The sequence below is a fragment of the Etheostoma spectabile genome, chromosome 13, assembly GCF_008692095.1.
Source record: "Etheostoma spectabile isolate EspeVRDwgs_2016 chromosome 13, UIUC_Espe_1.0, whole genome shotgun sequence".
Taxonomy (NCBI): Eukaryota; Metazoa; Chordata; class Actinopteri; order Perciformes; family Percidae; genus Etheostoma; species Etheostoma spectabile.
Genome location: NC_045745.1, coordinates 29,689,935 through 29,706,264, shown reverse-complemented (window position 1 = coordinate 29,706,264; position 16,330 = coordinate 29,689,935). Strand labels below are relative to the sequence as shown.

General features: G+C 40.8%; 2 protein-coding genes across 2 annotated transcripts in view; one reads left to right on the top strand and one right to left on the bottom strand.

Annotated features, from left to right (window-relative positions):
• Positions 1-3,972, bottom strand: part of tmlhe (trimethyllysine hydroxylase, epsilon) — a 14,018-nt gene extending 10,046 nt beyond the window's left edge. Inside the window, exons 1-2 of the mRNA XM_032532723.1 lie at positions 3,589-3,972; positions 3,336-3,512 (exon numbers count right to left, since the gene is read on the bottom strand). Coding sequence (XP_032388614.1) covers positions 3,336-3,512; positions 3,589-3,745 — 334 coding nt within the window. The 5' untranslated portion in view covers positions 3,746-3,972. The remainder of the gene's footprint in view (positions 1-3,335; positions 3,513-3,588) is intronic.
• An 8,085-nt stretch (positions 3,973-12,057) lies between these two features.
• The window catches only part of mpp1 (MAGUK p55 scaffold protein 1), a 10,987-nt gene continuing 6,714 nt past the window's right edge, over positions 12,058-16,330 (top strand). The window contains exon 1 of the mRNA XM_032532715.1: positions 12,058-12,410. Within this exon, the coding sequence (XP_032388606.1) occupies positions 12,288-12,410 (123 nt within the window). The 5' untranslated portion in view covers positions 12,058-12,287. The remainder of the gene's footprint in view (positions 12,411-16,330) is intronic.

Here is a 16,330-nt window from a genome sequence, read left to right as displayed (position 1 = left end):
CGTTTTTGGCTACCTGTCCCGGCTGGATCTGTCCCCGGAAATGTCCCCGGTTTTCACTGTGACTGAAAGACCCGAAATTGGAATGAAAGAAAGACAAAACTGACAAAACGTAGCCGATAATCTCACACCCAACACACGCAAGCTCAGGCACCAGAGCCAGCGGTGCTCAGAGAGGTTTTAGAAGCCGTGTGTTACGATGCTAAAATCAGTGATTATTTACATGGAGTCTGGTGGGTTTAGCGACGCAATTTCGCGGACTTTTATGTTTTAAAAAGGATCTTAATCTTACAGAAAGGTCGACCTCCTAGAAATCCTTCCATAATGTTGTCAGACACTTAGAATATTAACTGAGTCTGTTAGCTAAACAGCACTTTATGAACGTAATACAAGCTGGACAATTATCCTATTAACTTCCATTGCAGCGATCTCGTTTAATACTGCATCACTGTCAAAGGAAAATATGTCCTCAGTAGTTTTTGTATCTGATTCTCAATGAGCTGTTGCAGAAACAAGCCTTGAGCAGTAAAGCAAAGCGTCAGTAGTTCAGTAAACTTACAACATTATGAAATATTGAGACGTTCTATCTTGAAATATAGGCTATGGACTTAGACTATAAGACTTTCTATCTTGAAATATTAAGACTTTCTATCTTGAATATTAGGACGTTCTATCTGAAACATTAGGACTTTCTATCTTGAAATATTAGGACTTTCTATCTTGAAATATTAGGACTATAGGACTTTATATTTTGAAATATTAAGACTTTCTATCTTGAATATTAGGACTTTTTTTGAAATATTAGGACTTTTTATCTTGAAATATAGATGGATTTTTTTATCTTGAAATATTTGGACTTTCTATCTTGAGGTGTAGTGAGTGGACTAGGATGCAGGGGGGGGGGGTGGGGGGGGTCTCCCCTAATAAGAACAGCTCTAGGTCTAGTGTCCCCGTTTTAAGTTTTACAAAAATAAAAACATTACTTTTTTGGAGGTAAATACGCTTCTGAGCTGAAAATGTCCCGGATTTTGTGAGAAATCTGGTCACCTTAATGTAAATCCAATTTTCAAGTTGTTCTACCAAGCTGAAACATAACGGTTATCAGGCAAAACATGCCCAAAGTGTTTTAAAGTTATATGGCAGAAAAGGCATCCAAAAGAAATGCATTGTAATGACACTGTAATAAGTCATGACATGAGGCTGGATGCCAACTGGCACAAGTCCCTAACCCCCGGGGCCCCAGGAGACCCTAGGCAGAAATTTGATTTATTTGGATATTGCATATAAACATGTGGCTTTGTGTCAAAAGCTGCATTACACTTTAATTTAATGTATTTTGTGCTCATCTGGTGCACGTTGTTAAACATGTTACAGTGCATTACAAAAGTAGTTAAAAACAGTTATGATACCATAGGAGGTGGACTTTTCCCTCTGCGATGACAGTGCTTTATGGGTTAAGATCACACTGTTTCAGTTAACTTGAAGTGTGGTCAGGCAATGAAAGAAGCCATGGACTGCTTCCATTGTGTCCTGTCCATAAATAAAAAGACATATCCACACCAAGCTACCGTAGTTGGACACAATGTCATGGTCTCAAACTCAATTGTTACTGTGCTAATTGTGTCAGTAAAGCTTACTTTGTTTTAGAAGCGTACCATTGCACGGCAGAATATATATGACGGCTACACTGTTAGAGACTCACAAACCACCAGTACTGCCACACCGTTTTCTGTGTCTTATTAGTTTGGGGCAATTTGATTAAACCCACTTTATTTACACATGCCCAGATAGCACAAAATACACTTCTATAAAGGTGAAATGCAGCTTTTGACAGAAAGCCACACATTTATGCAATATCCAATGATCAAATTGCTACCAAGCTATGAACCTATAGGGGCTCTTTCTAGCACCTTGTTCTCCACCTAATCACCCACATTGGTGGGGCTCCCAGCCATCCAACCCCCCGCCCTGTGAGAGGCCAGCAGGCAGAGTTAAACAAGTTTAACCAAAACAGTCAGCTTTACACAAACTCCTGGGTAGATCTGTGCTTGTGATTGTTTTTTTTTAACCCAAATAGTGTTATAAAACTGTCTTGTGGCAGCGATAGAGGCGTGGCAGCGATAGAGCAGTAATGTTTACGGCTGTGGCTCATGGTCGAGCGGATTGCCGCCATCAGAAGGTTGGTGGTTCGATCCCCGCCCCTCAGCCTTGTCGAAGTGTCCTGGGCAAGACACTGAACCCCAGTTGCCCCCGTGCTGCGCATCGAGTGTGAATGTGTATGAATTTATCTGAGACAGGTGCACTTGTACGGCAGCCCCGCCACAGTGTATGAATGTGTGAATGGTGAATGTTCCGTAGATGTAAAGCGCTTTGAGCAGTGTTAAGACGGAAAGGCGCTAATAAATACAGCACATTTACATTTACATTACTTTACGGTACTGTCACACGCCTCAAACAACAAACGAGTCTGATCGCCAGGTACCAATTGCCAAGCAGGGCTTTCCAAAAGTTAATCTGTTTCAAAGGCGTGGATTGTTCCGCCCCCCCTGCAGCCCCTACCTCTGCAGCCTAAACACACTATCCCCGCCAAATTGAATGGGAAGCCTGCATATTTGCTGTACCTACTTGAGTGTATGTGGAACGCTCTCAAGTGCACAACCCGGCGCACACAAGTTGGAAAAAGACCAAGAGGGATTTAGTTGCCACCTTTGGGGTTAGAGGAATCACAGCCTGCAGAAGCCAAGTGTGGTAAGGAAACATTGTTCTGCCAGTGAAATTGCCGGCTCATGTCAGCCCAGTTGGGTCCCGTCTGACATAGACTTAGACTTAGACTTATACTTCTCTTTATTATCCTTTGGGAGACTCCGCAAGGAAATTGAAAATTCCCGCAGCAGTTTTAGCAAGTGAAAAATAAATACAAAATAGATAAAAAAGACAGTATAAGACAACAAAATAACAATAATAAAACATTGTCAAATAAACAAAGAAACGACATAATTATATTAAAGTGTCAGTGTTGAAGTGATAAAGTGATAAGTGACTAGGTGGTAATTTAAGTCCAGGTGGTGGTGTATGTACATGAGCAGGAACATATTATAATAACGTTTTAAATGGGTATCACAATATGGACAGGCAGATACCATACTATAACGCTTTTAATACCTTAGCAGCCAGTCTGGCAGCTTGGAGATGTCTCATGTCTTATGCTGTGGGTGTCTGGTCTCAAAGGCTACTCGTGGTTGTCTCAAAGAGACCTGATGCCTCCTTGTGGGCTGCATGCTCGTTTGGGGACTGTCCCCGGAAACCGGGGACGTCTGGTCACCCTAATTTAAATTTACATGTAAGGACGAGATGGCCATTTTGCAGAGCTGCATGGTCGGGACGGATGTCCAGGTCTATGCTCCCGGTGTCCAGGTTTCTCTGGTTGGTGCTGGAGTTGTACGACGCAGCAGAGCGGCAGTGGTCGCGCAGCCACACGTAGTTCAAATGCATCGCCGTCCCTCCGTAGTTGAGCACTGGCGATTACAGAATGCACGAAGTTAATAGTGAGCTTTGCCTCTCCAATGTGTGTTTACATGTTATTGAACTCACCGAGACAGTGTTGGAGTGGCTGCAAAGTTGCTGAAGTCGCAGCACACGCGCGGATGTGCGTCTTGTGTCTCCATGGTAGCTGTGCGTTTCTGACTCCAGGGGACAGCTGAGCCTGTTTCAACGCGGGTCGCAACATCCCACGGAACATGGTCAACATGGTGGACACAAGGTGTGATAAACAGAATGAAATAAACCCCCAAACTTAAGACAACAACCGCCTTCTTTACCGAGAAGCCACCGTGCAGTCGCTGAACTGATACGCCTCTTTAGCGCTTCGCTTCTTTAAGTCTTTCATCCCACAACATGTCTCAATATGCTTAATTTAGATTAATAATTAAACATGGTTTATGGTTGGGATTTGAAAATGTTGCAGAGTTTAACCGGTTCATACACTGTAACCCTGACCTACACTGGGGACCGGTGTGTCTTTGGTAGGGCAGTTTGGCACATGCGTGTTCTTGATCCCAAAAACCCGGATGTGTGTGTGTGTGTGTGTGTGTGTGTGTGTGTGTGTGTGTGTGTGTGTGTCACATTATACACACGTGCAGTACCTGTGCAAATGAGACTGAAGCAATCCCTTTACAGTGTCATCAAGATATATAAAATATAAGTAGTGAAGAAGAAAAAAAAAGGAGGGGGGGGGTTGTGGTGCACAGTTCTTGAGACAACTATATACAGTACATGTGTAAAATAGTAAGAAAGATTTTTTTAAAGGGTTTGTATACGCATTATGAAAATAATATAGTTATTGTTGTATCAAGTCTTTAGTATTAAATATTGCACAGTAATGAAATGAAATGATTAAATATGAAATACTGCACTGTGATGAAATTAAATGGTTACCAGTTGCCAAAGATATATATTTATTATGCTGTTTAGATATGAAAAAATATTGAATTTGTTACTACTCTAACTCTTTGTTCCCAGGAATAACTTACAGAAGGCCCACCAAACGCATTTCAGAGTATTCTACTGTATATTACTGACTCACTGTGTACTTCTATTTCAGAGGAATACATTGTACTACTACATCTACACTACCTGTCAAAAGTTTGACGTCACTTAGAAATTTCCATTGCACTCCATTGTAGACAGAATACCTGCTCAGCAGTTTTCAGATTGCATTATGCGCTTCCATAATTGCGAAAGGGTTCTCCAATGTTTTTCTAGTTTATTTATTATTATTTTTTTTTAAATGATATCAGATTAGTAAACAGAATCTGCCTTTGGAACATTGGATGAATGGTAGCTGATAAAGGGCAACGTAGATATTGCAAGATCAGCAATTGTAATGGGAAAATCACTGTTAGAGAGCCTGTTATGTTTAAAATACTAGATATGTGATGTGAGTTCATCTATGGTTTTTAATATGGTAGAGGGCCTGAAATGCTTAGAAACAGTCAGTTTGTGTGGTGCGCAACTCATATATGGTTATGAATATGTTTTCATTTGAGTAATTACTGTCTGACACCATATCTTAACGTTTCTCTACCATACATGGTTACAACCTTGATAGCACAGAAATTCAGGCCTGAGTTTCTGTGCAGAAGGTTCTGTGTGTATCTCACTTTGTGTATCTTAGTTTCTATGTCTATGTGTGTGTGTGTGTGTGTGTGTGTTCAGGCATAGACTGCAAACTCTGCAATATTCTGCAGGCAGTGTTCTTTGAAGGTATTTTTCAATGTATCCAACTGCTTCACGTAGCGCACCCACATCAGACCAGCGACACTCCCACGGTTGTACATCTGTCACCGTGACTTGCTTCACTCATGCAATAAAGAAACGTTGCTCAGAGGTGTCACAGAGGCTTCCCTTGCTGCAAGAATAATTTCACTTTGTCTCCTGTTGAGTACTGGAAAGATAGATTTGGTTAACGAACACAGGGTAATTATTAGAAACACCCATCAATTACAAATAAGCATGATTTCATGTATCCTTCTATAATTTGCATGGATTATTCATGTAATCATTCACAATGTTTTTCAGGTTGTATGACTTTTAAAAGCCCTTCCCTGTATGTCCTCCCTGAAGGAGAGACTCTGTTAGTCTCTGCATTTTTTCCCCGAGGACAACGCCTTGGAGTCTGAAGGAGACATTTGTCCGGTGCTGTGTATTATCAAAGCAAGTCCACGGTCAAGAAGAGGCTCCGACATGTCTGTAAGATTAGACGTATTTCGCAAAACACGTCATTTTCTCCTCTAGGGGAAACAGGATAGAACACGGGGATGCTACTGTTTTCATTCCGTAAAGACGTTGTCACACTGTTACTGTGTTAACTCTGTGAAAACTGTCTTCCCACTTGATTAGTCCCTGCAGGGAATACTTAAATCTCACCAAAGACCAAACCTTGACTCAGTTGTGCAGCTGTCTTTATTATATACATTTATTATAAGTCTCACTCTCCAAAACAATTCCTCTCCTGCTGTACAGAAACTTCCACCACACCACCCACTCAGATCAGATGGTATTCTGTCTATAACGGAGTAGTGTGGAATATTATAAGTGACCCCAATTTTTTGACCGGTAGTGTACCTGACAGAGAAATGTTGCAGATTCAGATTTTACACACATAACGATTCAAATATGATGCAAGAGTTGAAGGCTCCACCTTAAGCAGTCAATTTAAGAACCTCTTCACTTCACTTGAAGTAAACACTTGAATGTAGGACTAGTACTGTATTCATATTAATACTTTAGAAAAAAAAAACATTGCAAGTAGGCCTACTTCTTCCCATTAAGAGAAGACTGCCAGAGTCCTTATGAGAGTCCGAAAATAGGATCACATAACTCCCATTCTATACTCATTGCACTGGCTCCCTGTTTCATTCCGGATCGACTACAAAATCCTCATGCTTACACAAAAATGTATCACTGGACATGCACCATCATATCTACAAGAACTCATCACCTTGAAACCCTCCCCCCGCACCCTCAGATCAACAGGACAATTGCTTCTTCAGGTCCCCACCACAAGGCTTTGTACTATGGGTGACCGAGCTTTTTGTTCAGCTGCACCACGGCTCTGGAACCAGGTCCCGAGTGACCTGAGAGCAGTACAGAACCTGGACACTTTCAAAGCTGAACTGAAGACTTTTTTATTCAGAAAGGCACTTTTGTGCTGATTGTTTTTATTGTTATTATTCTCCTGTGTAGCACTTTGAGATTCCTTGGAATGAAAAGTGCGTTATAAATAAAATGTATTATTATTATTATTATTAAAAGGTAAAAAGTAAAGGAAGATGCTGTTTGCCCGGGACCCAAGTTGAAGCAGTTTGTTTTCCTCAGTCAGTTACTCTTTGCATGTTTTACGACGTAGGGGTGTGATATTTCATGATGTCAGCGGACGTGGTCTACGTTTCAGCAGAGGTGCCTCACATCATCTAGGAAATACTGCAGGAGAGATGGGACCCTCGAGGACAACTAGCGGGCAAAGGGCGAGTAACTGGATGTGAGGTGATGGACGACACAAGACAATTAGAGAGTAAATCAGGTGGAACTGAGACAAAAGTAGTGTGTGCTGCCAACCTGACAGCATGAAAGACTGTTTCTACTATGGGAACATGGTGGCTATTTGAATTTGGGGCAAAGTGAAGCCATGAGCTTGCTAACCCCTATCCATGCGGGGCCAGGCACTGGCAGACTTGTTATAATAATAATAATAATAATGCATACTTTATTAATCCCGCGAGGGGAAATCACAATTTACACTCTGTTGTCATTACATGCACATGCTCAGGACCTATACATGCACTAAATGGAGAAATATCAGAGGGGGGGCTGCCCATGGGAAGGCGCCTCGAGCAGTTGGGGGTTCAGTGCCTCGCTCAGGAGCACCTTGGCAGTGCCCAGGAGGTGAACTGGCACCTCTCCAGCTACCAGTCCACCACCATACTTTGGTCCCTCTGGATTCCTTTCTGGAAATAGAAGGAGTATCAGAGACTTAACACTCATCACCCGGCTGAAAACATCTTTCTTTTCCCCCCTATACTCTGTTTTGTTGTGTTTCCCAATGAAGAGCATGATGTCTGTACAGAATACCCCCAGGCCCCTACTACTGCACACTGGGATGTCCCAAAAAAAAAATCTGGAAGTTCAACAGAGGAACAAAGATCATAAATTATGACAGATTAGACGTTTGAAGTGTAACAAGAAGGCATTTTCGGTATTGAACATGTCATTGATCGATTTGAAACAACATGTTTTTGTTATTTCAGGAGCTTAAAGTGCAGGTTGCAAAAATGTAAATTTCCAATCTGAGGCCAACAGGAAACAGGACTTCAACAATCAGGGAAAACAAGTAGATTTTCAAATTTAAATATTGTTTCCATATCACTCAGGCCTTGTTGTCAAAATAAAGTGTATGCATGGTTTATTGATCTGTACAGATAAATACATGGGATGGGAATTTGGGCCCAAGGACAGAGAGAGACGAAGCAGGGACCCCCTATATAAAGTTGCATATTAAACCTTAAAGCCTTCATTCAGTAAACACCTTTTTAGTACATAGTATACCAAGCCATTAATATGGAGTTAGATTCCTGCCAAAAGGTTGTACACAAAAATTTTTTGCACACAAATAAAAGTTGTTTGTACATAAAAAATGTTGCACACAAATTAAAGTGTTTTGCAAACTGTCTTCAAACGTTACACACAATAAAACTTGTTTACAAACTGTCCCCAACGTTGCACTCAAAATATCATTTTTAAATGGTCCCCGGTACAAAACGGTCTCTGCTCGCTCAAACAGCCTCTCCTCGAGTACGAAACAATTCCACACCCCTCTGCGGCAAATTTCTGCCATAAGTCACGTGATACATTAAGAGTAGTTCTGACTTTGTGACAGCAGGGGGCGCACTCAAAACAACTGAAACGCCCGGTTTGGCTGAGGAAACAGACGGCATTTCACAGCTAACACCATGACACCCCAAGGGGAGTTTCCTAACTTTCACGGTGAAAAATGAATATCTGACTATGTCATAACTATGCAGATAGAGCATTTACAATTTCAGTTAAAGGCACCGCTATGTCACGGCAAGGGACCGTGTTACTTTTCAAATCAAATAACATGAAAGCTAGCCTGAAATTGAACACTGCTGAAAACAACTTTTGCTTTAGCCCCTCTGGTTAGCTTCTCCCTTCACTGTGGTATTTTAAATAGATAGAACCAGAGTGGATACCCAGATAAAGGCATTGTTAACAGATCATAATTCAGGTTTTATGTTGTTGTTTTTTAACAAAAAAATAACTGTCTATTGTTGTAGGCACTTGAAGCCTACAACAATATTTGATTTGAAAAGCAACACGGTCCCTTGCCGTGATTGTAAATGCTCTATCTGCATAGTTATGACATAGTCAGATGTTCATTTTCACCGTGAAAGTTAGGAACACCCCTGGGGGTGCTCATGGGTGTTAGCTGTGAAATGCCGTCTGTCTTCCTCAGCCACAACCGGCGTTTCAGTTGTTTTGAGTGCGCCCCCTGCTGTCACAAAGTCAGAACTATTCTTAATGTATCACGTGACTTTTGGCAGAAATTTGCTGCAGAGGGGTGTGAATTGTTTCGTACTCGAGGAGAGGCTGTTTTAGCGAGCAGAGACCGTTTGTACTCGGGGACAATTTATAAATGATATTTTGAGTGCAACGTTTGGGGACAGTTTTGTAAACAAGTTTTATGTGTGTGTAACGTTTGAAGCCAGTTTGCAAACAACATTTATTTTGTGCAACACATTTTTTTGTGTACAACCTTTTGGCAGGAATCTAACTCCATACCCATTAAAATAATAATTGTTGATTTTATAAATCCTGTTTTTTAATGTTAAATTTGCATGTGGCTCAGTAAATCCTTCGGGTTAAATGTTTCTGTGGATGGCTTCTTTAAAGATGGCAATGACACGTCTCATAATTGGTAATAGTTTGCTGTTGTTGTTTTTTTCTTCTTCGCTTTCTAATAATGTATCCCTACTGTTTAGAACCTGTATTTTGGAAAAACTTCAATAAAACTCTTTAAAAAAAAACATTAAAGGGGACTGAGTAACCGGGGCCCTTATGTGATGAGAGCCCAAAAATGCTATAATGAATAACTGTAGGGCCCACAGAGAATTACTCTCTAAAGGGCCCAGAATTTTGTTCTACGCCCCTGAGTCTATCAGCATTGCCCCCCCAAATAGGCTAATTTATATTTACTAATAATATGTTGGATTCATGTTAAGACATTTTCATTTTTGAAAAAAACATTCTAAAAATGAACAATAATTTGGTGGCCCCCCCTATGGAAGATCTGTTAATTGGGTCTCAATTCGCCATGTAGCCAATGAGTGCCCTCCAGTTAATTAATTGTTAATTAGCACCCAGACAAACATACTGCAGCCCGGCGCGGTGCTTCATAACGGACAACTCTACACGTCTACCGTTATCTTTCCTTCCTTGAAGCCTGAGATTATCATCAGCCCAGAGTTGCGACACTCGTTGATCTCGCTAGCAGGAGGAGGAGGAGGGGGGGTCACGTGGTTCATGTAAGCCTGTATAGTTCCAACCACGCGCCGCGCTGTCATGTTCTTCTGTGGGACTGACAGCAGCGAGTGAGATATTGAATGGTAAATATAAATGAGAACACACATCAATGTACTTCTTTCACGGTTTGTCCATTATTGCATATTTGTAAATGTCAGTTTTACATTTGGAGTGGTAGGGTGGAAAGTACTATTACCACAACACACAAAAATGAGAACCCACTACCCAAGAATAAAAACCTTTTACTTCCAGTGATTGTCAGGTCTCTTATGTACTGATGTACACTAGAACAGATAGGGCTTCATCTTCAAATGTGTTCACATAAAAAAAAACACAAGCTGCTTATTTTCCATCTTCAGTCAAACTATAATTATTATATACAGTTGATAAATGGACCAGTTTATATTATTTCATTACAATATTAAAAGTGTAGCCTAACTATTGTTTATCAATCAAGGTGTCACAGTTGACCACACAACCATGATCATTTTGAGACTAAAGCCATACACAAAGTATCAAATATATTAAAGAATAACAACTCATTACGCTTGGATGAATTAAATAGTATTTTTATTAAACAATGAGTGAGTCAACAAGTGTGTGTGTCTAACAAGAACAAAGTGAAGGAACAAACATGAATATTGTGTGTATATATATATATATATAAATAAATGTGTTAAGAAGAGAGAAACACGGTGGGGAAACAATAATACTTAGCATTAAGTGACTCCTGTATTGCGCCTCATTTTCCCAGAGGCCTGCAGTACACCGCGAGACCCCGGTCTCTCCCACCAGAGCTGTCCGCCGTTAGGTGCGCAGCAGTGGGATAACGTGTTAGCCTGTTCCGCTCAGTGCAGCCCCGAATCCCCCGATGACTGCGCTGTACACATACAAATAAAGGTAAGTATTTGCATCATAAAGGGACAATTCAAAAAACGTATAGCTACTTAATCAATTTACCCCTGGAGATAGCTGGCAAAGTTGAGCTAACCAACTATAGCTATAATATCGGTCGTCTACCAAGTTAAATATATAATTAGGCTGTGCACATACAAATAAAGATCAATATACTTTAGAAAGGGCCTCTGATAAAATATAGACAGTTGACAATTCAAAAGAGGTAGCTATTTAATCAACTAACCTCAGAAGTTACTCGACGGTCAGCAATGGTAGCTAACTAATCATGTCCGACGCCGTAGAACCGATGTATTATCGTAGAACAGATGTTTGGAACTATGCGAGGCTGCACATCCGTAAGTAGGCGGCAAAAAGCCAAAAAGCTTTGGACGACTTACAAGAAAAAAAGCGTACAACGGAGTCCAATGGGAGTGTCGCCACACTTAGCCCTGCTGGGAGCGCTGCGGTAATGCCGCATTCAAGTACTGTCTGATATATGAACGTTAGTGAGAAATATGAAGGTAACTTGCTTGTGAAGTTAAGGAGTCCTACAACATGATAGCGATACTTATATAACCTATTGAAGGTTTCTATTATTTATCTTACACTTTTATGAAAATTTGATTTGAATGAAAAGTCCAGTAAGGCTAGAGCAGACTGTGAAATCGAAAATTGTAAAACGTGAAAAAACTGAGTAGACAAAAATTAAAAGACTAAAACAGAGCAGGGCAACTTAATGAAGCTTCCAGTGTTTCTTAGACTACAGTTTGCTTAAGTCTTAACTACTGTATGAATAGGCTAGCTAGAAAGTATTAAATATGCATGTAGCCTAAGATACATCCGCAATTAAGAACAAGTGTTACGCTAGAATAGGCCTATGTGGGCCTCAAAAGAAACAGACACCGCAAAAAAACCAGAAAACAACTCCTGTTACATGCTCCATTGTGATTTGTAAAAACAGGTGGTAAATATAAACAACTGGTAACAACTGGCATGGTAATTTAAACAACTCTAATAGTGGGATTTGGTAGTTTACAGGGCGTACCTGAAGGCAGCATAAGCCTGCCCCTCTAAGCGGCGCAGCAATCAGCTACATGTTTACTTGCTTTGTCAGCGGTGTCCCCGCAGCACACATCTCATGGACTTTACCTGCTGCTGATAAAAACCTTGGACTTCTGTCTCAGATAGAGACTTATTTCACAGTCAGGGCTCCTTATCAGCGGTTTTTGTGGCCAGCCTCTTTAGGACATTGAGCGGGGGGACACGTCGGGTTCACAGTTTTAGCTAACGGAAAGATGACGTTAAAATCCAATAAAAACGAACCTGCGGTCATACTGGAGTCGGTTAACAGCGTCCGGACAGCCCTCTCCGATCTGTACCTGGAGAAGCTCCTCCAAAATAAACCAAAGTCTGACAAGGTAGGGTGTCATTTTTTACCTTTCATTTTTTCCTTCTGATATAACGCTGATACGCAATATCGCTTCCGGGGGAAGCAGAGATGGGGCACACATGGGTGTTTTTTCTGTAACTGACTATGTTTGATCCTCGACAAGATGTCTAACAACAGACCCGCTCGTGTTAACATCACATGTGGTGAAACAAAGAACTAATAGACTGCGAGTATGTCTCTCTTCTCAAATCATCATCATCAGCAGTGGTGTGTTAGTAACTACTGCATTGCTGAGTATTGCTCAGTCAGCCTGATGTGGATCCCATTAGACATTACATTGGCAATTTCACTTCTGCATTCCCCCCCACCCACATACAGGAATCAGTAGGCGAATTGGGTAAACAAGGCTATATCACATGCCAGACGTTCCATATGTCCAGCTGTATTGGAATAATTCCATACTATGACTGTATAGCCATCTTAAAAGTAGCCAAACACCATAATATTAGGCCTATTTTCTGGAAAATGTTATGCAATATTCTATCAAAGGAGATGGATAAAGTTAACAGTGTTGTGTAACTTTGCCTACAGCAAGTGCTTGGCTGCTGCTGCTGAATCAGTGGCAGCAGTCAGCTGAGACCAGGCAGGTTGTTTACTACATGCATCACGTTGACATTTTAGCTATGTAAACTTGTTTTCCAGGTAGGGAAAGAAGAAGAAGAGGATGATGGGAAGACAAGCAGGGAAGTGTTTAAGCCTGGATAAGGTTGCGAAACTTTTGACTTTGCCTTTTACGCTGGCCAACAACTGATATGTGTGACCACAAATTATCTGGTAACTTAAATCCTTGGCCACCAGCTGACAGCCAGTTATACGGAGGGAACCCTTTGTCCTAAACTACTTCTGTGAATTTGGAAAGTCAGCACTGAGATGCTGAGGGACATGGTGAAGGGAGGAAACTCCTTCCCTGACATCAGCAGTTTGCAGTTCATTAGCCTTGAGCTACAATCTTGCTAACGTGTTCTTCTGCTTCGTGCTGATTTGTGAAATCAGTGTCTCTAAGCGAGGTCACATAGTCCATTATCTCCCAGTGCAGACTGCTGTGATGAATGTTGCTCGTGTTGAACTACATGAGTGTACATTTTACATGGCATTTGGCTGATTGACTGCAACTTGTGGATTCTTTTAGAGCTACAAAGAAGAATCGATTAGCCTAATCAATTAGTTGTCAACTATTAGATTAATCGCCAACTATAATCAATTAATCAGTTTGAGTCATTTGTTACAGGGGGAAAAAGTCTAAATTCTCTGATTCCACCTTCCCCTTTTGTGAAGATTTTCTAATTTCTTCACTCCTTTTCGACAGTAAACTGAATATCTTTGGCAAGGCATTTATTGACTTTTTTTAAATTTTTTTTTACTTTTTCAGACATTTTCTAGTCCAAACAGCTCCTCAATTAATCAAGAAAATAAACGACAGATTATTCAACAATCAAAATAATCGTTAGTTGTAGCCCCTAGTAGTTTTCCTTGAGTTTTATGGTAATAAAAATGAGTGAAGTGAAGCGGCCTGTTCTGTTCTGTACATTCCAGCTCAGTAATGTTGTTCTGCTCCTCTGGAGACTAATCCAAGTTCTCATGACTCACTGTGCACTCACCCCATATAGACAGTCAATCCTGCATTTCAACTCAAGGACAACTGCTCAGCTTTTTTGTTGTTTTGCCACACTTTTCACTGTCACGTTAAGACCAAAACCAGTTTGTGCAAGTCAGGCTTCAAGCATGTGAGACCCACAGTGGGGTAGATGACTCTGTGAGGGTTTTCAGTACAGCCCTCCCAGCTGTATCTGTATAATGTATCCAAATTCTTCCATTCCCATATAGGTCAAATATTGATTACCACTGTGTTCCTTCAAGATATCAATACTGCGTTGCCTTTTTTGGCAGGGGACCCACCCTCTATCCTACAGTGGGAAAGGATTATGAATTAATATTCCTCGGCTTGAAAGGCAAATTGTCTCAAGAGAAAGAAGAACCGATGAGAAAGAGACCGCTTGTATCATGTCGTCTGTCATGGTGCTAATGTAGAGAAAAGCAGGGAGAACAATAGCGTAGATCTTCATAGTGTATTCTTTTATCCAGACATTGGCTTACAGAAATGCTCTCTGTTTGATCTACTTCCCGATAAAGCCAAATCCAAAACAGGAGGCGCTCTTCTCTTTCCTGAATGCATTTTTTGCCTTTCGCTTGGCCGCCTGTTGCCTCTCCGCCCCCAGGACTGGCATTTAGGTTTCTGTAAGGGCTTTGAGACCCCGCTTACAGTAACAACACGTGTTGATTGTTACCAGTGATTGGGACACATTCTGTCAAACCGTTTGAATACCTTTTAGGCTAATCATTAATCTCTTTGCACTCTGATAGTGTGAGTGATAGCGCTGAAGGGGCTTATTGTTAAAATTCTGATAAGACACATTTAATTAAAAATGACTTTTAAGTGCTTGCCCAACTCTAATCCTGTTAATATGTTAGCATTCAGGAGGTGAGACAAATTCTCTTTATTGCCTACAGAATGCGAGACATCTGTTAGCTTTGTTCAGTTGTTGTGTGCTAAAGCCTTTAAATTTATCATTTAACCTTTGTCCCTTTCCTTCCTGCTCAGTCCTCGCGGTCAGCACTTTGTTGAGAGGAAATAAAGTCTCTTGCTCTGTGCCTTGAGGAAAAGCACGGAATATTTTTAGGTTGAGCAGTTATTCCTGCCTATAATGGACACACACAGTAGTTCTAAATTGGAGGGGGAAAAAAACAATACAAATGTCATCATACAATACGATTTCTGGTTCCACAGAAATCCTTTTTTTCATTGTCTTTAGAGCAGCTCTTAATGGAAAATACACTTTTGCTATGAAGGAATAGGATTAACAAGTAGAAAGTGTTGGAGAAAGCGTTTGAAAGCGGATGGAGAAAGAAATGAGCGTGGGTTGTTTCAGGATAGATTTGTTTGTGGGGATTTTATCTGTAGCAAGATTGCAGTACAGATTCCTTTCCTCAGAGGATGTAATTTCATCGCTTGACCCTGGGAGCCCGTCCAAATACTCCCTCCTGGTACTGGGCAGCCTTGACATTAACAGCACAGGCTGTTAAATAACTATCTGGTGGAACAGAAAAACAACTGCTTGGCTTTCATGACTCCCGCAGCCCGTGGAGGAACGTTAACGAAACGATTATTAAGTATTCCAAAGGAGCCACAAGTCCAAATAATGTGACACACATATTTTTTTAAGATTATAATGATACAAAGAACACATATTACCCCAAACCACTGTTACAGTATGCACAGTATTTTAGGGCGGAAGTTATAGGCGAGGAGGAGGAGGAAGATGATAATGATATTTATTGGTTTATTGTAGTGCTGACGCTGCAAGATAGATAATAGTTTTTTTGCTGAAACAGTGCTGATGTGTAATTTCCATGCAGACAATTTGTGCTGATGCACGTATTTGTGTCTCTGCTGTTACTATAGTGACCGATTTCATATATTCTTTGACAATATGCATTCGTTGCTCTATACTGTACGTGAGTGCTGTCCACAGAATGCCTGTTTATGTCCCAGGAATCATTATAGGGTATCTGATACATTTAATGTGATTCCTCAATAATGGAACTGTCTTTACTGGTTAGAGGAAGTCTTTCTAATGTAAGTAAAATGCAGTTATAGAGCACTTATCATTTATACAAATCACAATGTGCTTTACATAAAACATAGGCTACAAGGTTATACATGATAAAAACACAAAAACACGGCGGCGCCTGGCCCTTTGTCATTCCCCCTCTCTCTCCCCTTTCATTGCTAAGCTGTCCCATCACATAAAGGCCTAAAATGCCAAAAACATCATCTTTAGAAACAAATATGTGGATCCCTTCTTTAATGGTGACCGGGACAAGAGACCA